The following is a 27,016-nucleotide window of genomic DNA, read 5'->3' on the forward strand; positions in this document are numbered from 1 at the left end:
TACAGGAGAAAAAAGTGAATGTTCAGATGTAGTAAATTCAATATGAACCGTTACAACTTACACGTATGCATGTCCAAAAGAAATTAAATATTTTTTAAAATAAATATTTTTTTTGTAGCATATTTCTAGTAATATTTTTAGGTTTTTTTTCCCTAGCAAATGCTAAGCTTTCGAAACAAATGAGTGAAATTACGGAAACATACCTATGAGTACAATAGTACATGCTGCCTAATCAATATTACTCTTAGTTGAGAGGATACAGAACTAACCTATAATAGTAAACACGATCAATAATAACGGGAATGCTAGCTATTACTTAAATCGCATTAATGCTTCCTATTCAATCCTATAAGCCACTTCCAATTAATATTTATATATTCATAAATGCATGAACTCATTGAATTCAAAAACAAGTTAATCTTTTTTGTTTGTTTTCTTCAGGAAAACAAGTTAATCTTAGATCCAAACCATGTGCATTGACCTTATATAATATATTAGGATCCCGTATCGTTCAATCAACGAATAAATTCATTTAATTTATGAAGGTATGTTTGTATGTATGCATGCATTTAGATCAATTTCAAGACAAGCGTAGTATAAGAGTACATTACGATTGAAGTGATCATAAGATTACAATTGCAAAAGATTAATTTCCTTTTGAATTGGAGCTTGATTGATCATATACTAATAAACTTTGGGTCTAGGTCTGGTAACTTAATTAAAATCACCTCTTAGGTTTAAGTTTAAGTAGTTTTATTGGATCCGTTGAAAATGGCTTATTATTATGTATGACTTGAGAATTGTGTCTCCTAGTGGTTTGACACTTGGAAGGAGATGGGACATGTGTGCTAAGCAATGTCGTTGATTAGTGGACATTAAGGATGAGGATGTGTGTGTGTCAAAGATGTCATGGACTGGACGGTGGTTGTTGGGTATTTGAGAGTAGAGAGGGTAGAGTGCTATGCCCATTCCTGAACACTATGACCATATATGGTTTATATTTGAGGGGTACATCTTCCTCAAAAGACCAACTATAATTGGCTGTTAATCCAACACTTTAATCTTCGAAACAATGACACGAATGAGTATGGAAGCTTCATGCTTCCGAAGGAATATATTACATTTCTTATCTGCCAACTGTATCATCAAACTTTGCCTACAAATTAAACACCCTTCCTGCCACTGCCCACATGCTAAAGATACCATACCTTAATTTCTTAAACACATTTTTTTTTCATTTTGCTTCTCTTATAGTGAGAATCTTCACCATAAATACCATTCTTTAACACTCACATGAAGGTGATGATATAGACATATAGTTGTCCTTTTCAAAATGATGATTCTAGAATTTAAACTCTTAATATTATAAATAGAGTTGGTCGTCTTGGGTTCTTAAATACAGATACTAAAAATGATAATTTTATCATTATTAATAAAGTTATATTAATTAAAAGAAAAATTAGACAAACCAAACACATTTTTATATATTCAGTTTATTTTCTCTTTACCCCCAACATATTGGGGAAAAATCATAGATCGCAATGAATTACCATAAAACTAATATTACTTTCATTCAATTTATCTATTCACTTTATTAAGATGGCATAGAAATAAAAATATACTGCATAATGAATATCTTTATTCATATTAAAAGAGGTTTTCGACAATTTTAATAAAAGCTTTCTATTTTATGTTTTATTGTATGTTCCTGGACATACTATAGAAAAATTCCATATTAAAACTTTTTTAAATTCTTAATATGACTTCTATTACTATTTATCATAGATATATAAAATATTTAAAAATTAAATAAAGATAATGATATAATTGAAAAATAAATTAATATTTTTAGACATTTAAAAATAGATATATAAGATTTTTTCCATTTAAACAGACAAATAAAAATCAATGAAGCTGGTTTTCCATGTAAAATCAAAGATAGAGAATTATATCAAGGGTTTCAGTAATAAAAAAAAAGAAAATACATATATCAAGGGTTTAATTTAATTATAAATATATACAATCCTGTGATAATAACTATACTTGTAAAAACATTTTGATCATTTATTACAACAATGTTTTACCACAGTATGCAAAAAACGAAAAGGTTACAAATTAAAAAGATTTCTTAGTACAATATAATGAAAAAATGTGTATATATATATATATATATATATATATATATATATATATATATATATATATATATATATATATATAATCATGATTGAAAGAGATAGGAAATAAAATAAACGAGAGATAAAACAAATAACATAATGAAAAGAGATAAAAGAAATTATACTATAAATAATAAATAATAGGTTAAATTAATTAGTAGAAATGAATTATTTGAGAATTTTTAATTGCTACTATATTATTAAACTAAAAAATATAGTTTGTGACAACTTAAATTGTCAAAAATGATAATTTATAGGGGTTATAAAAATTTTAGATATCTTGTTATAAAATTAAAGACCCAATTAAATATTTAATTTAGGAACTTAAATTAAAAAAAAAGTTAAGAAGTTTAATAATAAATTTAACTTAGATAATATATTATATGAATGATTTAACGCAAAATTAAAATAAGTACGGGTGAAGCAGACAAATATGAATAATCCAAAATTCTTTTGTGGCAACTTCAATTTTCACAATTTCTTTGGTCTTATCCTCTAAATTGAACAGCCGTGACGAAATAAATTTTCATTTGTGGCAACTTCAATTTCTTTTTTGGTTTGCTCTATCTTTATACTGTGTATTAAAAAAATGGTTAAGTGTTTGTGTTTCCGTGCTAAAAAGAAAAGGAAAAGGAAGAGAGAAATTGAAAGATAAGCCCGGGATTGCGGTGACAAATCCATTTTGCACACCTCATTGGAGAAAAAAAACCAAATACGTACGCATGCCCCTCAGCCCTTATAATAATAGAATGAATGCTCAAGTGATGATGTGAATGTGATAGCTGTGTCGTGTGTGTGTTGAAGACAACAACAGTTTTGCTTTCATTTTCTTCTTGAGTTTGATTCATCACCCTCGTTTGTGTTGTGTTGTTTGTGTGACTGTTGATTCTCTCTCCACCACACTCCAAAGAAAAAAGTAGCTTTCAACCCTTACTCTGGAATGGTGTATACTTTACTCTCTCTTTTAAATCTTGTGCACAAAATTATAATTATAAATTTTAACATTAAAAATTGTTCAAATCTTTTTGACTGTTTGTACATGTGTACATGTACTTCTCGTATCTCCACGTCCTAGAACCAGATCTCTTCAGCAGCCAACAGACACAGAATTTACAAGACCGGTTTTTGCTCCTTATCTTAAGCTTGTGCCAAAAATTTTATCTATCCCACCTTCCCACAACATTGCCACCTACCTACCATTTCCTGTAGTTTTTTTCAAATCTTGGGGTGGTTGAAAGTTTTAAACTTTTCTTGATTTGATTGCAAGTTTGGTCTTGAATGAATACTTCTAAGAAAAGGGTACCTTTCAACTTTTTGAACGCTTCTTCTTCTTCTTCTTCTTCTTCGTCATGTATGTAATGTATCTCTGCCCTTTATCAACAGGTACTGCCTCGTGTCATTGGATGTGTGAATTTCTGAACTCATTTCACAGAGGTCATGCATTATTCTGCTGCCTCTCTTTGCATCCAATACCTGCTGTCGGTTTAGACTTGGAATTCCTGATTCAGGATTGTTCTAAGTAAGTACACTTACTAGTGCTTGGTTAATGGGATTTCATTTCAGTATTTGCTTTTTCTTCCATGAGTTGCATTTTCATAAAGATACTATTGTTGTTTTTTTGCTTATATTCTTAAAGGAAAATTTTATTACTGTTGTTATATATATATATATGTATATCTCGGTTTTATTTATTTATTTATAATTATAAATTATAAATGATAATTATAGAGTTTTTGAATCTGTCCGAGTTTGTTCACTATATAATTGTCTTTTTCTGCTGTAAATCTGACGAGATTCAAGGACATGCTTAGATGTTTGCCAGGTAGATTGGTATGCAGTTGCCAAATGTTTAAAGTGTAACGTTTTCTGCTCTTGGCTTTGTGAGGTTTTAATGGAATTTTCTCATACAACCCTAATTCTTGTTTTAAAAAGAGGTTTACGGTTCTTTAGATCTGAATCACATCACTGAGGAGAGATTTTGTGGGTTAAATTGGCTGTTAGTATTTTGGCTTTAACTGATAAGGCTAATTCACTTGTTTTGTTACAGTATAGGTGTGAGCTGGATACCCCTTCAATCCTCTGGTATTGGCATGTACCAAATTTGAGAAGCCTGTAAAGGTTTGCTGGGGAAGTAGAGGATCTACACTAATTTGAATGGGGCATTCTGCAGCTGTGTGGGACTATAGAGCAGCAACTGAAATTACAAAGGACTGGAATGGGATTCATCAAATTGTGCTTCGGACTCCAAGGGGTGCTTCAGCACAGGTGAGAGCTTGTTTTGTATCAGTTCTAACATTTCATAAAGTTATGATTTTATATTTTTTTGTAACATCCAATGTCAATCCATGATAAGGAAAACATGGTTCTTAAAGATATTTCTAGTTTGAGTATATAATTCAAGTACTAACAGTATTCGGATTAACTGTTTTTTTTCTCTTGAAATTAGGTATGCTTACATGGGGCGCAGGTCACTTCATGGCGGAATGAGCATGGGGAAGAACTTCTATTCACAAGCAGCAAGGTATGTCTTTCAATTTTGATTAAACATCATTTTATATTGTTTCAAATTATATGAATTTGTTATCTGTCAGTGCTGATAAGGAAAATATATGTCAACATTTCATAATCATGCTTTCTGAAACTAGTTCATTTTGGGCTAAACTGCATTATATTGCAGGCAGTATGTGAAGGGCATTGGCCCAGATAATCAATAAATTCAAAGAGTTAGGATGTTGATGAATCATAGTATTCTATGTTGTTCATCAATCATATCGATGCAAGAGAAAAATTGGGGAAAAGGGTGCATTAATTATGATTAACATTGCACTTTGCTATTTTTATGGGGAGGGTGTGAATAATTTCACTCATTTTACTAATAGTTTGCAGATATGTAGTGCTTTTATCCTCTTGAACCACTTGAGTTGAATATTGGTTCAATGAAAACTTGATGGGATTTCCAACTTGCTAACTGATGTTGATTTATAATAATAAGAGTTTTGGTACCTTGGCTTACAGATGATGATTTAGTAGAGATATAGAACTTTAATCAATTTTACTTTGTAAAGAGGCAAGTAGTCATAACTTACTCTTGTCTCATTTTCAATTGATTGTAGGCAATTTTCAAGGCTCCAAAAGCCATACGAGGAGGAATTCCTATATGTTCTCCACAGGTAAACTTTCTACTTTGAATGTTCATTTTCAATAAATTTGTAACAAATACAACTCATATCTTAAGCTGAATTTGATTTACAGTTCGGAAACTGTGGATCGCTGGAGCTGCATGGTTTTGCGAGAAATAGAATGTGGGCAATTGATGATAATCCTCCTCCTCTGCCTGCAAATGATTCTAGTGGGAAATCCTTCATTGACCTGGTACTAAAATCATCTGAAGAAGATATGAAGGGCTGGCCACATAGGTATGAACTTGAATGCCACAATACTGCAGCTCATGGATTATGATTCATTTAGCCTATTAGAATTATGTGATAGTGTCACAGGGATATTTTCTCTCCCCGCATTTGATTGTTTCAAGCTGATTATGCACTTGATATTACTTTCTCCTGTGTTTGGAAGTAAATTTCAAGAAATAGTGAGCTAACGATTGCTTAATTGTACCAGTTTTGAATTCCGTCTTCGGGTGTCTCTTACAACAGATGGAGACCTGACTTTGATATCTAGAGTCAGGAATATAAATGGCAAGCCATTTAGTTTCTCATTTGCATATCACACATACTTAATGGTCTCTGACATAAGGTATGGATAATTCTTTCTTGTCCAACCCTCATTTTTCTTTTACATTATAAATACTTGGTTTATTGTTCTGGAACATGTATTTTCTGCATATATTATATATATTAAATGAATTGTTCGCTGAAGACTTTTAAATTGTGGGATTTTAACATTTAATGAGGTCGGAGAGGACCTTTCTCTTCTTTAGAAGTTACTGAAGACTAATATATGCTCTATTCATTTGAAACTAGCATTGATACTTATATATTAGGTGGATTGTTCTCTGAATACTGTTAGTACAGGAACTATGAGATCTATTCAGGTCAGTTATAGTGAAACATGAAACAAGTGATATGTTGTAATAAAAGTCCAAAGTTTTTTACAGAACCTATAGAATTTGTAACCATTTGAAGAAAGGTACTGTTTGCAATGCTTGTTACCTATTAGGATAATTTATTTACATGTTTTTTTAGCAATTGAGCTATCCCTCTTTTGGTTGTTTTAGAACAAGGAATTTTATTTTAAGTTTGCTAATTAGTACTCACATTAACAATGATGTATAGTGAGATAAGGATTGAAGGTCTGGAGACACTGGATTACCTAGACAATCTTTTCCAAAAGGAACGGTTTACAGAACAAGGAGATGCAATAACATTTGAATCTGAGGTAAATCTCTCTAGGTTATATTCATGTTTACAACATGTAGATATTTATAGTTCCATGATGCAATTATAAGCTTTTGCTTCAAGTTGTGTAACTATAGCACTGTATTCCTAGCCTATGCAGTTTTGTCAATCATGTCAAATTCACTAAAGTCTTTAGCTTTTGTAATAATGAAGGGCATGAGTAACGAGGTTTTCAAAAATCATCCTTCCTTCCTGGCAGGTGGATCGAGTTTATCTTAGCTCTCCAAACATAATTGCAGTGCTAGATCATGAGAGGAAACGAACATTTGTTATAAGGAAGGATGGTCTCCCTGATGTTGGTAAGTTATCTAGCTAGTAAAAGTTGTTCAGAACATATGACAAAAGGATGTATGCACTATATCTGTCTTGTTCCTGCAATCAGAAACACTAATTTTGTAATTTGACTTCAAATATGAATAAGGTTTGATATTGTTATAGAAGATTTAATTGCAGTTCATCAGTACTTCTATGATATGTGCAGCTGTGTGGAATCCATGGGAGAAGAAATCAAAATCAATGGCAGACTTTGGTGATGAGGAGTATAAACATATGCTTTGTGTTGATGGGGCAGTGATAGAGAAACCTGTGAACTTGAAGCCAGGCGAGGAATGGACTGGGCGGCTGCAGCTCTCGGTTGTGCCGTCAAGTTTTTGCAGTGACCGTCTGGGTCTCGACAGAAGTGGTCTTTGAGGAATTGTACAAAATCGGTCAGAGTTTATGCTACATCCTGTAATGTAGCATTGAGTCGTAGACATAGTCTCCTTAGGAGTATCAGGTTTTTCTGTTGTGTGGTCTTTTTAGGCTAGAAATAGTGTTTTAGAGAGGCCTATGTTTTTTGTGAGAATGGCTATCAAATGTTACCCGGTTATTAGTTAGTTGGTTCGGTTCTGCTATGGACTCTTCTTGAAGCGTTAGATTTGTTGTGTAGATGTTAAGTTTCTTCCCTGGATGGATTTTATGATCTTCCACGTAATGGCTATATTAAACTTTCTTGTTCCAATTTACTAATATTGATTGGGTGGGTAGTATGGTGCTTGAAAGGTTATTTATTTATATATTTTTATTTTGGTCATGAATGAAAGGTTAATTTGGAACATGATGATCCACCTTTCATGAGAGAATAAACCGAGTGGTTAATCACCAATATGAGCAATACATCTATTATAATAATACTGAACTCTATATGTATTTTAATTATGTAATGATACTCGAATAATTTAACAAGTTTCACATGTTTTTTTTAGAAATCTATCACTAAAAAACCTGTATAGTCAATTAATTAGAAAATATTTTAAATATGATTTTTGAAATAATTATATAATAGTCAATAATTTTATTATAGACGATATCTACAATTGAATGAAAAATTCTTATATTGACTGTGATCTAATTGAATTTTTGTTTTTATTCAATAAAGCTGGTAAAAAAGGTGCGTCAAAAAAACATGAAATTGTGCTTTCTGTGTACAAATGGAGACCGGATGTGGCGAGGGAATAGGCATTAAAAGGTTCAAGTTGGTAAGAGATGAGAGATTCTGTGTTTTTATAAAAAAAAAAAAAAAACACAATATAAATAGGCACTATTAAAAAAAATCCTTAATTTTCTTGATTATCAACATTCAGGTCAATTTTGTTTGTGAAATTGAATATTCTCAGTAAAAATTAGCAAATTTAGTCTATATAATTTTTTTTTTCAAATACTAAAATCTTTTTTTAAGTAAAAAGAATATATGCGATGTTATGAATGATGTTTTTTTTAAACATCAATATTCAAATGTATCATACTCGTTTAAAATGAAATGAAAAAAACGTTTTGGAATCGATTATCAATAGCCTTTTCTTTAGCAATGAACATTGGCAACTTAGGTTATAAATGATCACTTAACGAAGCTACAATCAGTAATCAGGAACGTGTTTTGAAATTATTCCCAATTTTTCAATTTTAAATTTAAATCTAAGTTATATAAAAACCAAAGTCAATAGTTAGTTGTTAGACACAGGAAAATTCGAGAAAAAGTTTGGTAGATTATTTTATTATTATATCGTTGAGACTTAACTGCAATTCAACTACTAAATAACAAGCTTTATTTATCGAATTTTAGCGTACCCGTATCTCCAAACAAAAAGGCAATGAAAGAACATTAAACATGTTAGTTGTTGATGCTGATTAGACAAAAACGACGCCATTGCTTTGCTGTCTGAGAGGATGCAACGAGCCAACGAACATGTACGCACTCAACCAACTTTTTAAATGGTTTTCGTTCCAACTGTTAGAAGTGTCAGATCACTAGTTCAACTCCACACCCCTTCTAATTTTAGGGGATTTGCTAAACGACGAACATGGTCCCAAAATAATTCATAAATTTGTTACTTCAATTGACTAGGTAAGGCTGTGTTTGAATTAAAGCCTTCAATGCACATTTGTGAATTCTAATGCATAAAATGAAGGAGGAATTTGTTACTTTCATAGTAAAATTACTTTTGAATTCTCGACTGGTACAAAGATGCACTAAGTTGGTAGAAATGGGAAACAATTAAACAAATGCTACAGAGAGACTCTCTACATTTCCCGCTCTAGTCAACAGCATATGCCAAAAACAAAATCGTTTGCAGGTAAATACACACTGGAGAGAATTCTCTTAAAAAATGAAAACGCACAAATGCTGAAAGAATGGACCTACAAATCTGGAAAAACCAGACCATTGGCAATAATAATCATAGCATCATGCGCAAGCATAAGCCAACATAAATTGGAAGCAAATAGGAAACATTACTTCTGCTATAAAACTATACACCTCTTCGATACTCAAGTTGCTTTGTGTTCTCCAGTAAAAATCTGCCAACCGACAAAAATTCGGGAATTAATCTATGAAATGAATGTAAACCATGTTTTCACTTCTCTTAGTATAATCACAAAAGTGATTAGTGCTATTGCTATTGCTTTGCAGCCTTCAATTGCCAGTTGCATAACATTTTCCAAAATGTCAATAGGTAGTTTAGAATCCATCTACAGCCAGTATCAAAAGAAATTAGTGCAAATAAAACTAAACTAGGAGCTTTTCCATTCTAATTTAAGGAATAAAGCAGTCAGTGAATACTAGAGAAAACTTGAAATAAATAAACTGGAGTTCGAAAGAAAAGCATTGCATGCTTTTCATAATAATGATACGGTGGTTAATTTCTTATTAAAATTTTCAAGGTTCTCATTCTCAAAAGATATATGGAGAAAATAAGACACAAAAATTAACCTGAAGAAGGGTCACTTTATCCAGCTTCGGCAGAATTCCTAGAGTTACATCAGCCCCTCCTGCACTGTCTTCTACATATGGACATGTTTGGATACAAGTTATAAGCTCTTTTGAGAGCTTCTCTACAGAAAATATATTATATATTTCCGGTAGAGAAGCTCTCAAAAGAGCTTATGGCTTTTATCCAAACAGACTTAGTTCAAATCTGTTCATATTCATTCAGCAACTTTGAATAATTATGACAGCTTGAGCATCAGAAGTTGACTGAAAACCGGGGAATGAGGCAATAAATGTGTCAGTATACATGCTTCCATGGTTTGTCAGATAACAAGAGAAATTTCAGTTGATCTCCTGTAGCATGAGAAAACTTCAATCAACTAAAGAATAGTAAAAAACAAGATAAAATTAAAACTCTAATGAAGCAAAACAAGATAAAATTTATGTCTATAAACACTGATGGCTAAGGCATTCAAAACTACATACAAATTTTGGCCAAAGATGACTCATAAAAGTTAAAGCTCAAAGATCCATGTCATAGAAAAAGACCATTAAGAAAAGATAAAAAATGAGGTGAGGCCATAAATGGTGCTTATGGTTTACTTTTCACTGCTCTATGATACATAACCCACTCGGAGCATTTAGACAACTGATGTAGTCATCAATGCTAAGAAAAAACAGAAAATAAAGATGTTCATAATCAATAATCAAAAGTTACAGTCTAAAAGTCCACACACACAATCAGCACTTTAGCAGCTTATTTCCTACTTTGGTAAAAAGATGAAAAAGTCCAATTCACAATTACAAGATATTCTTGAGATTGATTCTATTAATGCAACATTCACTCTCATCCTATAACTAGTCCACACTCCAATACCATTTCAATGAGTACAATATATCAAAAATCAAGCAAAAAGATTAGGAAGTTAAACAAGTAAATAAGTACAACCTGTCACCCTTAGATTTCCTCATGCGATCTCCAGTGCTAAAATTAGCCAGGCTGTACTCACACCGAACCTACAGACACAGAAAGCAGATAAGCAGCAATTAAGTTATCATTACAATGCATAAAACTGCACTCAATGTATTATAATTTAAAAGAAAAAAATCTACCAGGGCATGGCTACTTATTTGTTGGCTCCTATTTTGCACCTGAAAAGAATAGAAGTTACCAAAGAAAAACAGCAAATTATCTCAAGCTCAAATGCAAATTCAAAGATTTTTTAAACATTTAAGCTGATTAACACCCAAAAGTTTTTCTACCCATATTCAAATTACATAGAAAACTATTCATGAGCAAGGTAAATAAATAAACAGTACCTCTCTAGGGCCATAAACAGCAGCAGTAACTTCGGTATTACCCATCTCAAAAATGGAAGAACTAGTTTCAAAATGAAAAAAAAACTTTACGGTCCAATGCTTTGAATGAAATCACAACTTAATTTTTTTAAAAAGCAAAAATTGATTTACCCATCTGCTTTGGATACAGCACCAATCTCTGCACGAATTTGTTGCATCTAGAATATAGCATAAAGAGGGAAGAAAATGGTAAGGGCAAAGATCAGGAGAGAAAGAAACACAAAATCATAGATTTAGTTCCTCTAAAGTGAAGCAAGTGCACTTTAGAGGATAAAGTGCAGTGATAGCTGTTGAGACAAAAACAACTTCATACTTTGCGATACATGTATTTTATCTTCTAAAATGCATTCCCTCATTTTAGAATATTCAAATTCTAGAATCATGTATGAAACACAGAGCTATCAAATAGGACTAAAATCCATGAACCAGAGCAAGACCCTAAAACCCAACAACTGGCCCCTTTTTAATTAGCCCACTTTCTGATGGGGCTATCTAGCCCTAACCCACATAACCCACTAATAATAAATAAGTAGGTTAGAAATCCTTAGCATTGGGCCTGGTCCATGGATTATCTCCTTTTTTTTTGTTCAAATCAGAGAACCACTAAATAAAAAAGATACAAACCATGATATCATCTTCAAAATTACGCTGTGTCAGCAAATCAAATATTTAAAGTGGCACAGATCTGGAGTTATAACATATATCATTATATTTTGGGGTCTTTAAGAAATTTATTGGAAAATAGTATACTAAAGTACTCCGAAGATAATGATGCTGATCAATCATAGTTGTATGTGATCTAACTCAATCTATTTGCAGAATGAAATTTTCAATCTCTGGTAAAGCTGCATCGGTACCAATTCAAGTCTTGTACTCCAGGAGAAACAGACATGTTCATTTTTAGCAGTATGGACAAAAACTCCACGGAGTTGTTTCATATATTTGCTTTTGATCTTTGTTAGTTGTTGCCATGGTGTATTGACATGTTAAGCTGTTTTTTGTCCCTCCATTGTCTTACTTCTATGATTTGGTAAAGTAGAAAGTTTCTGGCTTTCAATTGATACTTCTCAAGGTTATAATATTTATCAGAACTCTTGTTGGCTTGCTTTGAGTCCAACCATGTTGATTATTGTGTGGTCCAACCATGTTGATTATTGTGTGGTCCAACTAAGTGTTGTAACCCTAAATACCTTATGCATTACTATCTGCAGATATATACATACTAATTAACATAAAGCTACTGCAATTTGTGCAGTACTTTATTGATTATTTTCAGCATTTATTATGCTTTAATACTTTTTTTGACAGATTTAATGAAAGTTTTAAACTATAATGAAAATTAAATGAAGAAAAAAGGAGAAAAGAGGCCAGGAAAAATAGCAGTACCTCCATTGGTCAGCGACCATCCAAGCGAAGTCCTTCTGGGCTGACGTATTCCATCCTCAAGTCAATCTATGCCAGCAAGAGCCAGGAGAAACAAGGATGAGAAAAAAAGAAGCAGAAAGGTGATTACAAGCAGCTGACGTTGTTGCGTTACTTTATGTTCTTGGCTTCAAGGCAAAAAAGAATAATCAAATCTTCTAAACAAAAAATTATTGACACACAATGGTGAGAACATCAAGTGGAGCGAGAGAGAAATTTGTGTAGATAACAGCACGCCATTGGAAACAGAAAGAAACAACTCCACTTCCTTTGAAAAGAGTAGTGGGAAAATAACAATTGCAAACAATCAAGCAATTTGAACTTTAACCAAATATCACAATCACACAAAGACAAACAAAAAGTCTTTGCCCTCTGGGAGGGGGGTACTGGGTTAGGTACATTATATAACAGAATCAATACTAGCAATTAGCAAACAACAAAAATCGCAATTGAAGATTGGGAAAAAAGGAGAAAGAAATAAGCTATGCACAGATGAGCCACTTCTTTTTTGAAGATTTAAAATTTGCACTTAATTTTAATGAAAACAAAGAGAAAGGGGAAAGTACACCACGGACAACAAGGATAATGTAAAGAGATCAAGGAAGCAAACACATAACGGCAGCTTATGTATTTTATTTTAGCACTCCCTTAATTCCAGCAGGTTTTAGTTAAGAGTAACTAATGACAAAATTGTGTCAATTACATAGTGTTGCCTCTCTAATAAACAAAATTATAGTAATGATTTTGATGGCTGAATGAAGAAGGTTGATAAGTTTGATTTAGCAAGAAATTCAACTGTTTGAAACTCGTTTTACTAGGCAAGCTGGCATAGCAAAGTTGAGGAGTTAAACAGAAACATAAGAGAAAGAGAGATACCTCAATGGCGGCACTGCCGGGGAGTGTGCAGTAGTCTATGCACTATGCAGGTTCCCAGCTCTACGTTTAAATTTTTATTTTTGTAAAAAAATAATTTTGCAAGCGGAACTGGACCGGGTTACCCGGCCCGGTATTAATTTCAATGGGTTCGAGTTTTGAAAATAGATCCTCTGATTTTTTAGGATGGATTTGGGTTATATTTTGGGTCCCCTCAAACCAGTTTAGTATTTTTAATATTCTTCTTAAAGTATAAGTTTTTTTTTGCATAATTGTGTAATACTAATACTTAATAATAAAGCTTTTATAGTTAATATTTTGTATAACATAGTATATGTTGATTTTAATATATATATATATATATATATATATATATATATATATATATATCTTAATTTAAATTTTGTAATTTTTTATTCTACAAGTTAACTATACATAATTAGTATATTGTGTCAATAAGTATGATCAATTCAATTTTGTGTTATATATTTTAGATTTTAATTGGGTCGAATTTGATTTTTAAAATATAACTAGATGAATTTTTTGGGTTAGGGATGGATAAACCTTGTTCAACCTAGTTTATGTTGACTCCTAATTTGACGGAAAGAAAACAAATAATTAAGAAATAGATCGAGTGAATGAAAATAAATAAATAAAAATAAAATGAAACTATTTTTAAAGGTAAATAAAAAACAATTGTAAAGAAATAAATAAGTGAATAAATATAAATATGAAATCGAGTAAAAATCATTAATGGACTATTTTTTTTATATTTATTCTTCTCTCGTTTTTTTTTCTATCAAAGTATATTCAAATAAGTGGTTTTTTTAAACCATTTAACTGATAAATTGGGTTGAGCACGACTGACTCACCATTTAACTAAGTATATTTTGGTATGGGTGAGGGTTGTGACAGTTGCAGAAACAGAAAGAGTTGTTGTTGTGTCCCGCCATGTCACTAGTTACCAAACAAAAAGCTTTTCATTCCGCTGCTCATTCTCAGCCTCTTATTACTCCACAACCTTAGCTTAAGCTTTTCATACACTAAACTAACTCTCCCTCAAATACCATTTCCCAACAAAACAATTTCAATTCCCTTTCCTTCCTCACCAGCCCACCATGGAAGAACCCAAGCCAATTCTACAGAAACCCCCCGGTTACCGGGACCCGGACTCCAAACCACCGCCACCTCCCCCGCGAAAGCCCATGCTGCCACCCTCGTTCCAGCCCAAACCCAAGCGGCGAAGCTGCTGCCGCATATGCTGCTGCACCTTCTGCCTCACCATCCTGATCTTGATCCTGGTGGTCGTGATCGCCGCCGCCCTCTTCTACCTCATCTACGACCCCTCCCTCCCGGAGTTCCACCTCGACTCCTTCCGCGTCCCCAAACTCAACGTCACCGAAGCCGCCGACGGGGCCTACCTGGACGCGGACACGTCCGCGCGCGTCGAGGTGAAGAACCGCAGCGGCAGGATGACGTGGCACTTCTCACAGAGCCAATTCACGGTTTCAGCGGAGAACGGAGACCTGAATCTGGGGTCGACGAAGGTGGCGGGGTTCACGGTGAAGGAGAAGGGCGTGACGGGGCTGAAGGCGGAGACGAGCGTGAAGGAGCTGGCGTTGAACGAGAGGCAGAGGAGAAGGATTAAGAGCGCCGTGGAGAGCAAGGCGTTGGTCCCCAGCGTGGAGGTTCGAACCAAAACCGGTTTGGGCTTGGGGGGTTGGAACTCACCCTCCATCTCTGTCACTATCGTCTGCGGAGACGTCACCATGAGACAACTCCAAAAAGGAGACCCTCCCCTTTGCTCCATCACTCTCCTCAAATGGTATTTTTAATTAACTAGTACTATTATTCTCTCTCACTCTTGCTGCTCGGTGGGACCACAGGATCAAAATACCATCAGTTCTGGATGCCGCTTCTATCTAAATTATTTTTTTATATTCTCCCAAATGCCATCTGGGATGCACATAATACCAATACGCCAGGTTGTATTTATCATTTTTTATGTGCTTCGTGATCATAGGAATCATAAGTACTCGGGAAAATGTTCTCTGTCTACTCTTTTCAATATGAAGAAAACCACAATGTGATGAGGCACCCTTAATTCATCGAGGAAATCTTTTTTTTTTCTTTCTTCCTAATAAATTGACTGCGGAGTAAGTAAAGAAATTAGTCATCCGATGGCAAATTAGATTTAAGTTGTGGTAGCTTTAATTTTAAGGTGTAACATATCATTCTCATTGGTAAACTATGATAGAAAGAGAACTTAAGTGCCAAGGCTTCCTTGTGAAAGAAATGCTTAGTGGTTAGGAAGAGAGGGATGTTAGGTCTGCTACCTAGTCTCTAATTATTTTTTGTGTCAAGTAACAATGCATTTTGGGTTTAATTTCCTTGTCATGGAAACATTGCATTCTACGAGCATGTGGTGTATAATAGATTATTTTTTCCTTCTTTATTCGAGCATGTGGTTACGAACGTTATTTCACTGCTACCATTTGTTGGAGCAAATTTTTTACTAATTGTATCAAATAGGAATTTGAACCTCTGGTGATAGTCGAAAAGCGTTGAGGCTTAGAGAAGAAGACCAGCAAGGGACTTCAAGAAAGCCGAATATTAAGATACAACAAATCTTGATTAGTTTTGAGCAATGGTGAAATCAAATCAAAACAATTAATAGGAGTTTCTTGAGAGATCCAAACCATGAAGCTAGCAATAATGAGAAATTACAAGCAATTGAGACTGTTGTGTAACAGCTCAATGTAGACAAGTCTTCTCAGTCGCTAGAAGTTTGTCTGAAATAGAGGTTAATCAATCGATTAAGCAACTGTTTAGACTCATGTTTTCATGTAATAATATAGTTGTTAGGATTTTTGCCTATAAATTGAGCGAAAGGTTCGTCATGGGAGGAATCACGAAGCCTACAACATCCACTCTCAATTAGGATTAATTATCAAATGCTAGAGACAACGTATGTAGTTCCAACATTATTTCTCTAATAAATACAATTCCAAATGTTCATTCGTTCTTTCTTTGATGTTCAACCTTTCTTTCATTTCGTTTTATATTTCTTTGGTTGTTTATTTGCCTTTTTCTTCGTTTACGAACTGTTTATTTACGTTTCTTTTAAGTGGCTCTTCTTTGCCTTCGAATAGTTATCGGTGTTTATTTCACTGTTATTCATTTTTATTACACTTTGATTATCGTAAACCTGTCTAGTTCTTGTAGAGGGCCGAATTCCAGATGCTAATTTTCAAAACGTGAAACTGAAATTAGTGGAATCTCAAAAGCTAGAATTATAAATAAATAAAAATTAAAAAAGGAAGACAGATTCACATTTGATTGAAGTAAATCTATGCAATTTTTTTGTTTTAAATTTAAGCTTTTGTCATATGTTTATCATCAATATTTTCCTTTTCCTTCATAGTTCATAGCTAGCTTATTAGTTGTTTTCGCTGATTGGACACTTCCACCGTTCTCACAATAGATATATGAACTACGATTCCACACCACACGCACATCAGTACATTGTAACTTGTGTTTCTTTAAATGAGCTGTTTTGTTCTTCTCACTTCCTTAACTTTTCCAATAGAAAATTAAGCACTCAACTTACTAAAATATTGACTTATAGCCTTTTTGATACAAATCGAGTGGAAAAACAAGAATTGGTTGGGATAGCGATATCCAACATCGACAACATGATGTATAAAGAAATCAGCCAGTGAATTGAAGCAAAGGCAAAATAGGCAATATATATACATCGACCCATCACACAAGGTAATGATCATATATTTTACAATTAGATAAAATGAACAAACTGATTACTTAACTAATTTGCATTTGTCTTGCATGATATTGGTTGTCATTAATGATTTCTATTTTAGGTAAATAGGACAAAACTTGGAATCTTCCTTATGGTTTAAATTTTAATAGATCGGGCAGGCAACGAGTTCTAGTGGCGATTGTAGTTTAAACCTTTCTAAAGTTCGATGTGAATTTTCACATAATAATAAGTTATTTTTTAAACAAGAAAAATTATAATTTTTTTTTAACTTCACAAGACATTTTCTCGTTCTTACATGTCCTCGAGTGAAATAATAAATATAAATGTAATCAAATTTTAATTAATGTCTTGTCAATTTTTAAGGAATTAAAAAGTATATTAAAAGTATAATGTTTACTTACAAAACATTTAAAAAATATATAATTTGTATACTAATAATATTTATTCATATTTTTTATTCTTAAAATTGATTATTTATTACATTCAGTAAAAATAGTTCTAAAACTTTATATAATAACGAGAGCATTATGATCTTTTACTTCATTAAATATTTCTTCGAATATGAGGAATTTAGGTTTTTTTTACGTGTATGCACCTCCTCTCTCCAACAAATTCCCATACTACACTACTTTGATTTTTTTTTTTTTTCTCACAATACACTTCTTTTGTATGCACGTAGGAAGTCGGGTATGGTCACCCCGACTTCCGTGCTTGAGTTTTTTTTTTCTGTTTTAATTTAAATTATTAAAAAATATAAATATTATATTATATAAAAATATTTTTAATTGATTTTAAAATTACTTTTTTATTAAATTAATTTTTTTAAATTTTTTTTAAAGAGAAATATACAGATAAAGAAAAATGAAAAAATTGGATAAAATTAGAGTATAATTTTTTAGTTACGTTGTATGTAATTTTATAGTTAAATTTATGTGTTGTTGATGTTTTTTTTTGTTATATTCGTTAATTAAAATATAAGAAAATTAGTTAGTCATATTAAAACAAATTAAAAAATACAGTAAAAAAATAATTGATACATCTGTCTTATACAATAAACACATAAAATTTTAAAGTGTAGTAACTGAGATGATAACCAAGAATAATAAAACATATTAAAAAATACAATTACAACACAAATGTGACAAAATTAATTATAATCTAAAGTTGTGCAGGATACATGTCTTCTTCTATTTGGTTTGTTAAAAATAACCAAAAATTTTATTGGACAAAATTGTTTCTAATAGTTGGATTGTGCTAACACCTTTAGCAAGTCTTCGTCATTTTTCAATTCTGTTATTTCATATTCAATTAAATTTTCTAAATACTTAACCTAACCTGGTTGTCGAAAGAACAATCATCTAACCAATTATGATTTGTGAATTCCATAATGGAACCCCTATAGGTGCAACTTACTTGATTAAATCCTTAAGTTTGTCCATGTTACATCCCTAAGGAATGCAAATCTTATTGATTTGTTCTAGTAAAGGAGTAACCCAAAAACCGACCTTAACGTGGATGTTCCACTTTCCACTTTCCATTGTAATACATAATTGCATCATGAGTAGGAGTGATAGTGGATTGGAGCAGGTTAAGTATAACATTCAGTGTTCTATCGATGGTACATAATAATTCTATAGGACCAACACATGAGTATTGCTCATTGCACATTAATATTATGTAAACATCATCATCATTTTTCAATTGTAGAGATTGAAAAAAATATTACTGACCTACATCTATGAATGGTTGTCGGTAGTAGATTTCATCCACTAATTGGTCATTGGTTAGTTGAAGGGTGTTGTGCATTCTACGCTTGAGTGTATCAAAAGAGCTGTTTGTTTCTCCCAAAAATGACATAGTAATAAGATTGAATTTGGTTTATGAAGGTATGTTATGTGAAATTGTGCGTTTGTATTAAGTGTGTTTTGTGTTATTTATAGTTGTATGAGCATTTTGCCATGTTGATGTGTATTGGAATCCAATGTTTCTTTTTTCCTGGTAACTGATGTATCAGACATCCATCATAATTTCAGAGTGAACAAAGAGATTATAAGTTATTCATTTCATGTCAGTTTTACTGTGAGACATTTAATTTTTTAGAGACCAGTGCAAATTGCAGTGTTGTCAATTTGGACTGTGATTTTTCCCATGTAATTAATGCAGCAAACGTTCATGATGATTTTCAAAGTGAAAAAAGATATTATGAGTTGTCCATTTCATGTCAGTTTTGCTGTTGAGACATTAATTTTTTAGAAACTAGTGCAAATTTACAGAGTGTTGTCAATTTAGACTGTGATTTTTCCCATGTAATTAATGCAGCAGATGTCCATGATGATTTTCAGAGTGAAAAAGAGATTATGAATTGTCCATTTCATGTCAGTTTTGCTAGTGAGACATTTAATTTTTTAGAGACGTGTGTAAATTGTAGAGTGTTGTCAATTTAGAGCAGTAATTTTTTCCTTGTAATTAATGCAGTAGATGTCCATGATAATATTCAGAGTGAAAAAAGAGATTATGAGTTATCTATTTTATGTTAGTTTTTCTGGTGAGACATATAATTTTTTGAAACAATGTAATGTAAATTGTAAAGTGTTGTGAATTTCGATAGTTATGTTACCGTGCCACCTACTACAGTAAAAATGGATAAACTAAAAATTGCTAATTTAAATTTAAACAAAAATTTTATTTCATCATGTAAAGTGATAACTGAACACAGACATAAGATACTACATGAAAACCTCAAAGTAGAAATAATTAAGACATGAATGATCCGTAGATTACTAATCTCGTTTGAATATTGTTTCGTGGGATGGAGACATGTTACTTTCTTCGGGCCCGAACGAGGAGTCAGTATCACTATCATGATTTTTGACCCAACAAGTCTCGTACCCATCTGATAAGTCCTCAAGATTGGAGGTTGAGCCATGTTGGTTGCTTGGTGGGTTATTATTGTCAAAGATTACGGCAAATAACTCCACAAATGGTAGTGATGGGTTGTTTTAAAAAATGTTGAACATTTGTCGAACATCAACATCATATCGCAGAATAAAAGATGTGTACATATAACGTTGTTTTGACTCAAATATAGGACACCGAAGGTGGAGATGTTAAATATGTTGTTGTGGTTCAATGTTTAGTTTTTGGTGAACAAGTTCAAGCAATTCTGTAAAGGTTATGACCTTGTTGATCATGAAAGTTTTTGTGTTGTTACTAACGAAAGTGATGTCCTCATTAGTGTTGCAGATTTGACCATTATAGTAAACACAAACATATGCAGTTGGGTGATACATTGTGGTAGGGATTGAGATAAAAATTTGAAAGTGTTACGAATATCTTTAGCTGTAGTGGTATTTATAGAATTTGCTTATAGTTGAGTGAGTCACTAGTTAACTGTGCATTTAGATGAGCAGGTAAATGAACACTTAAGCATATTTGCAAGAGTCCATGATGTGCAAATTGCAAAGTGTTGCTGGTAAGACATTTAATTTTTTAGCAACGCCTGCAAATTGCAAAGTGTTATCAACTTGGACTGTGATTTATCCCTGATAATTGATGGAGCAAAAGTCCATTATAATTTTCAGAGTGGAGAAAAATTCTGAGTTATCCATCTTATGTTAGTTTTATTGGTGCAACATTTATTTTTTTAGAGACGTGTGTAAATTGCAGAGTGTCACGGAATTTTTTTTTTTTATTCTTTGACGTTCAAACCATGGAAAAAGTGTGTCACGAATATCATTAATGTGTTGGACATAATTTTAAAAAAATGCAGAACATGAACACTTAAGCATAATTGCAAAGGTTCAAATCATAATTTTTTCGATGCCTTAGGAACCTTTTGCTAGGCACTGCTAGTTTTTTTTTTGTTGTTTTTCCTTGTGTTTATATTCTGATGCATAAAAAAAAATCTCCAACTTCATATTTTTTAGAAAACTAAAAAATATTCTTGTAAAAATGTCCCCTAAAAGAATTTAATAAATATTTGTTGTCGGTGTAAATGTTTGTACATTTTGTACTTATTACAATTATCAAGAAAAATGAATGTTATACAGATGTTGGAATAATAAATAAAATAAATAATATAATTAGGAATATAAATAAAAATATTAATTATATTTCTTAATTTCTATATAATAACCTTAAATAACAAAATAAAAAGATGAAAGTAGCCTAAAATGAAGAAAAAATGATTAAAATAATTTACCCTAACAATAGAAACACACACCCAAAAATAAAATAAAAAAAGAGTATGGGGTCCATGTTTTGTCGGCTCAAGATAGTAAAAATGGATAGTGATTTAAAATTTGTATTGGATAGAATATATTAGTGTATGTTTGATTTGACCATTTTCTATAAAAACAGAAACAATGTTAAGAATATGTTTAGTTAAAATTTTAAAAATATTTAAAAAAACAGTGAAAATTCGAAAACGCGAAATACTCATTCTCATGGAAACAGAATCGGCCTTTAGAAAACGCAATGGCATAAAATGTAAATATTGTTATTCTTCTTTTGAGTTCCCCTATTATCATGCTGTTTGCCATATTTCCTCATAACTGAACAACCCCTTTTTTAATAATCTTGAAACTAAATCATATCTTGTTGCCGATCGTCTTCAACGGAATATATACCTTTGCTTTCTGAAAATCTTTTGTTGAACAAGGGTGAGAATATTTTAATCTTTAGATTTGGTATTAGTTTATTTATTTATTTTTGTAAATAAATAATACAATGATTCTAATAATTCTTATTGAGGAAACATATTAGACAAAATTTCATTGAAAATCATTTATAAAATTTATGCTAAAATTATTTCTTGAGTTTTTTTTTTTAAAAAAAAAAAATCAAGCCAACCACGTTTCTTAAACTTTAAAAATTAAAATTGAAAATTATTTTCCCAAAATAAAAATAAAAATAAAAAATATTTTCTCAAACCAAACAAACCTTCACGTCTCTTTCCATACAGTCATTTCTGCAAGTTGGGTTTGGTTTTCTCTTCTTCGTTCGTTTCGTTGAAAAGCGACTTTTTCTCTCTGCAACTCTCCCTTTTCTTCCTTCGTAGATCGAAAGGGAATCTTCTTCCATGGCCTCCAAGCGGATTCTGAAGGAGCTTAAGGACCTCCAGAAAGACCCTCCAACCTCTTGCAGCGCCGGTACAATTTTCTTCACCGAATTCCTTTTCTTTTTACCCCCTTTTTGCTCTCTATCTATCCCAAACCCTTATTAAGCTTCATATGTTGCTCGATCTATGAGTTTTGGAATTTACACGTATGTGGGTCGTTGTGTTTTTTTTCCCTCCTCGTTTCCTAGGTTTATTTGGGTTTTGTTATATGTGTTTCTAGATGCCGATTTACGTACGTTAATGTAATAAATTGACAATCTTTGAGGAAGCATGATGAGGTGTTTGTTCTAAGCTTCATATCCCAGGTTGTGACCTCAAAAGATTATCGTCAATATGATGTTTTATGAGACTTTTCTGGTTATCCGAAGAAGCTTTTCTTGGTTAAGAGTGATAACCAACGATTCATAAGTTTGTTGTTTAACTTTGTTTGCTATTAATTGGTATCAAATATCTTTATTTTTTTAAAATCAATTCCTCTCTGTGTTCTTTCTACTGAAGTTGAAATCCTGCATTCAAAGTGTCGTGACTGCTTAGAAATTAGAATCTCTCTAGTCTCTATTGCCTTCTTTTATCAGAGATTTTCTCTAAGTCTGTGTTTTGGATTTGTGACAACTATCATGGATTGAAGATAGAGAGACTATTGTGATTATCTCTGTCTTTGGTTGTAGAATCCATTGGAAGATAACTCTTACTTTAAGATTGTATATGGCTGACATTATTATCTTTCTAGATGTTTATTATGTATCTGAGTTGCATGAACATACTCATCAAACAAGCAGATATAACTCATAAGTTGTGAGTCTGTATATATTTGAAAATTTTGTTTAAACTGCATTCTTTAGTCTGTTACACATTATTCATTATTTTCCGATACCATATTGGAAACCAATGTTAAGTTTGTTATTTTCTAATGATTATTACATTTCATAGGTCCTGTAGCGGAAGATATGTTTCATTGGCAAGCGACTATAATGGGTCCCCCTGATAGCCCTTATGCTGGGGGTGTTTTTCTAGTTACTATTCATTTTCCTCCGGATTATCCATTCAAGCCACCCAAGGTATTTCCCTAGTCCTGCCCAAAACAATTTCAACAATTCTTCCTTCATAATATATGCTTGGAGAATACTGGACTTTTTTTTTTGTTTATATATTGTTAAAATTTCTATGTTTCCTGAATTTCAGATTATTCCTAAAATTTGTTAATTAGATTTTATGTATTCTTATTTTTAAAGATATTAAATTTTTCTTTTCAATCATCCAAATCCAATGCACACTTGTCGCATGCTTCACTGTTCTGTTAATCTTGTCCATATTGTAACAATGGTGCCTTGATTGAGATGTTTATGCTAGTGATAAGTTGAATTTTGGTGACGACTGATGACTTTCTTAAATCATAATCTGGTGGCATTTCTTGGAGGTGGATGAGTCCTTATTTTTTACTAATGGAAATGCTATTATTTTATGTAGTGGACCACTCTAGTTTTTCTATGGTTGAGTTTTATTTTCTGCTTAAAAGTTTCAATATGGGCATACTTGGTTTGGCTGAAAACAAATATTCATTTTCCCATTTGAGGAGCAGTTTATGTGCTGTTTTCACTTGAAGTTTCTAACAGTTACCTGTAGAGGTGGAGCCACCTCTTTAAAACCAAATCTGACGGTGAGTAATAAAAATGAATTCTGCAATTATAAGCTGTGAAGGTGCTAAGTTTTAAGTAGCCACCGTTGAAGTCATTACTTGTTTATAAAGTAGGTCTTAACCACTCTTCTGTTTCCAGGAAAATGAAGTGAGCTTTTCCAATGACTTGCTTTTGTGTTACACTGTTACTACTTACTAGACATGGCTTCCAATTCACATAAAGGTAGTTTGTTCAAAATTTTAACCCTTCTTTTTCTTCATGTCTACTTTTCTCTTGCAGGTTGCATTTAGGACTAAAGTTTTCCACCCAAATATCAACAGCAATGGTAGTATTTGTCTTGATATCTTAAAGGAGCAGTGGAGCCCCGCCTTGACAATATCTAAGGTTATGACTGTACTGAACTTTTTAACACTAATCTTCATTGGGTGCAATACAGCAACAAATAACAATTCATATAAGCGTAGAGAGAAATGTTTCTATTAGTCAAAGAACATATAAATAACAAGTAGCCAATTCAATAAGTTAACTTTTTAACATCATGCAGCAGAAGGTTACTAACTTAAGGTCTATATGATGATGTCTGCCAAAATCCAGTGATGGATAAGTCTGCTATGAAATATCTTGGATCTATGTGATACTCTGGATTGCATGTAATTCTTGTAGTATAGTAATGTTGTACCATGAAATGTTGATCTCATGCTTAGTTCTATTTGATCCATAATGTAGATTCCAATGAATCACATCAACAGATACCTCTTAAAAATTGGTTTGAGTGTCATGATCTAAATTGCATGCAATTGTTGCACCTTCAAAATCTTAAGTTGTGGCTAATAATATTAAAAATCACACAAGGAACATTTCTTAACGTGTTGTTATTGGTGTGAAACTTTTTCTATGAGAAATTGGGAGCCCTCCATTGATGTATGGTTACTGTTTCTCTTGGACTATTGCTGTTTTTTAAATGGGTGGGAAGGGTCTCCGTTTCCTTTTTCAGGTTTTGCTCTCCATTTGCTCCCTATTGACGGATCCAAACCCAGATGATCCCTTGGTGCCTGAAATTGCTCATATGTACAAGACAGACAGGTCCAAGTATGAGACAACTGCTAGGAGCTGGACTCAGAAGTATGCAATGGGCTAGCAAATTGGAATAACGCATTATATTATAGGATAGGACGTGTTCCTTCCATTTGTTAAAAGACATTAATGTATAATCTTTCTTTTCATTCCCGCTGTTGACGTATTGAGGATAAGTCTCGTGCTGTCCACATAACAATAGGAGGATTTTGAGTTTGTTTGTATGAAACTTCTCCTGTGAGTGCTGGAAAATATCTGTAGCTGTGTTCTTCAGTGTATTCCCACTTATTTATCTTTTCATACTATGCTGATTGCTGATTCCTAGTTCTTAGAAGTTACTTGGATTCCTTACCAATATTTCATTCTTTATGACTTTATAGTAATCTCTAAAAAAAATGACTTTATACTTTATAGCAATAACGATTTATTTTATTATACGAATATAATATGCTAATGTAAGTTTTAATTGAGTTTTTGTTACAGATTTTTTTTTTCATGCTATAAATTAAAATATTTATATTTACTTTTGAATGTGAAGATATTTTTCATTTTCTTAGGAGTTAAAATTATTAATTATATATCCAAATTTTTGTTTGCTAAGAGTTTTTAATCTCTTAAATTTCGTCTTTGACTGGTTTATAATTTTCTTTTCTTTTTCTTTCAAATTCCAGTCATGTATACAATTGTACTCAATTTTATTTTGACTAAATTACAATTTTAGTTTTGTATAATTTTTAATTTAATTTGTGATTTGGTCCTCATATTTTTAAATTATTTTTTTTTAGAATTAATAATTTTGGCCAAAAAATTAAATAGTTATAGGAATTGAATCCATAAGCTCATGACCTTTAATTCAACAACACTGTAATAAATGTTACTTGCTTTTTCTAGTTAAATTTTGTAAATAATTTTTTAACATAAAATTCATAAAATTTTAATATAAAAAATGTTCCTTTTTATTCTAATTATAAAAAAACTTAGTTTCATAAACTAATATGTAAATCATTTACAAAAAATATTTTATAAATAATTTAAACAAATTTAGGGATTTGATTTTAATTTTTAAGTTATTTTTATTCTATTATATAAATCAATATAATTACATCAATTAATATATAAATTATTTTATGCAATTAATATGTAAATTTCTTTGTAGCACCATCATCATTTAATAATACAGATACATATGCAATCAGTGAAACATTCATGAATCTATTCAACCCCACTTCATAGGAAACATCATAGATAAAATATACTCCCAATCCATCGATATCCACGCAATGCATCACCCTCCACATTCTATTTGGCAACACCTTAATATATGCAAGCAATAAATGAGATATTCAAATTAAATCTTATTTATTTTAAATTGTAACAAATTATGTTGTCTTTGAAACATTGTTGTTACAATCGAACTATTATTTTTAAATTTAAATCAAATTAAAAGTTAATTTAATATTAATTTGATTGATTAAAAATATAATAATATAATTTTAATAAATATAATTAAATAATTATATTTGTATATAAAAATATTTAAGCTGTATATTTGTAGCATTAAAAATATTGATATAATATATTTTTAAGATATTTTTTAAGAAAGTGTTTTATCCTTTTTCTTTACAAAGAGAAAATATTTTTGTAGATCACAGGTATTTTTTTATTAGAAACGAAATAATTCTATTTGAATCAACAACAATCTTCTTCTTCCAAGTATTTAAGGCATTGTATATCCATTGTATTGATTTTTTTTTTCATTTATAATTAGTTAGGATTAAAATAAAATTTTCTAATTTATCATATACTTAATACAAAATTTGTTAATTTATCTAGTACTAAAGGAAAATATCAATGAATAAAAAGAAAATTATTATTTTATTAGGGACTTGATGCAAAACAAGAATTTATTAGGGAG

General features: G+C 31.6%; 4 protein-coding genes across 9 annotated transcripts; 3 read left to right on the forward strand and 1 right to left on the reverse strand.

Moving 5' to 3' along the window:
• The first annotated feature begins 2,929 nt into the window (after positions 1-2,929).
• Positions 2,930-7,617, forward strand: LOC114407782 (putative glucose-6-phosphate 1-epimerase). Of its 3 annotated transcripts, XM_028371025.1 has the most exons (11): positions 2,930-3,120; positions 3,253-3,476; positions 3,561-3,696; positions 4,225-4,442; positions 4,624-4,698; positions 5,291-5,347; positions 5,430-5,593; positions 5,796-5,930; positions 6,470-6,572; positions 6,792-6,891; positions 7,074-7,617. In XM_028371025.1, the coding sequence occupies exons 4-11, from the start codon at positions 4,332-4,334 to the stop codon at positions 7,280-7,282; spliced, it is 954 nt and encodes a 317-aa protein (XP_028226826.1). In that variant the 5' UTR covers positions 2,930-3,120; positions 3,253-3,476; positions 3,561-3,696; positions 4,225-4,331; the 3' UTR covers positions 7,283-7,617. The 3 variants fall into 3 exon arrangements, with proteins under 3 accessions (XP_028226826.1, XP_028226828.1, XP_028226827.1); XM_028371027.1 differs by lacking the exons at positions 2,930-3,120; positions 3,253-3,476 and having other exon boundaries at positions 7,046-7,617; XM_028371026.1 differs by lacking the exons at positions 2,930-3,120; positions 3,253-3,476 and having other exon boundaries at positions 4,230-4,442.
• Positions 7,618-9,034: 1,417 nt separating this feature from the next.
• On the reverse strand, positions 9,035-14,500 carry LOC114407784 (exosome complex component RRP41 homolog). Of its 4 annotated transcripts, none has more exons than XM_028371030.1 (8): positions 14,363-14,500; positions 12,582-12,647; positions 11,307-11,353; positions 11,157-11,217; positions 10,950-10,988; positions 10,786-10,853; positions 9,840-10,190; positions 9,035-9,598 (listed from the first exon to the last, which is right to left on the reverse strand). In XM_028371030.1, the coding sequence occupies exons 2-7, from the start codon at positions 12,585-12,587 to the stop codon at positions 10,160-10,162; spliced, it is 252 nt and encodes an 83-aa protein (XP_028226831.1). In that variant the 5' UTR covers positions 12,588-12,647; positions 14,363-14,500; the 3' UTR covers positions 9,035-9,598; positions 9,840-10,159. The 4 variants fall into 4 exon arrangements, with proteins under 4 accessions (XP_028226831.1, XP_028226832.1, XP_028226833.1 ...); XM_028371031.1 differs by lacking the exon at positions 14,363-14,500 and adding an exon at positions 13,494-13,743; XM_028371032.1 differs by lacking the exon at positions 14,363-14,500 and having other exon boundaries at positions 9,840-10,103; positions 12,582-13,487.
• An 81-nt stretch (positions 14,501-14,581) lies between these two features.
• Positions 14,582-16,515, forward strand: LOC114407783 (NDR1/HIN1-like protein 13). The gene is made up of 2 exons (XM_028371028.1): positions 14,582-15,315; positions 16,023-16,515. Exons 1-2 carry the CDS (start codon positions 14,609-14,611, stop codon positions 16,039-16,041), a joined length of 726 nt encoding a protein of 241 aa, XP_028226829.1. The 5' UTR covers positions 14,582-14,608; the 3' UTR covers positions 16,042-16,515.
• Positions 16,516-22,232: 5,717 nt separating this feature from the next.
• Positions 22,233-25,421, forward strand: LOC114407786 (ubiquitin-conjugating enzyme E2-17 kDa-like). The gene is made up of 4 exons (XM_028371033.1): positions 22,233-22,421; positions 23,321-23,448; positions 24,307-24,411; positions 25,022-25,421. Exons 1-4 carry the CDS (start codon positions 22,352-22,354, stop codon positions 25,163-25,165), a joined length of 447 nt encoding a protein of 148 aa, XP_028226834.1. The 5' UTR covers positions 22,233-22,351; the 3' UTR covers positions 25,166-25,421.
• Positions 25,422-27,016: the final 1,595 nt, after the last annotated feature.

This window comes from Glycine soja, chromosome 3, assembly GCF_004193775.1.
Source record: "Glycine soja cultivar W05 chromosome 3, ASM419377v2, whole genome shotgun sequence".
Taxonomy (NCBI): Eukaryota; Viridiplantae; Streptophyta; class Magnoliopsida; order Fabales; family Fabaceae; genus Glycine; species Glycine soja.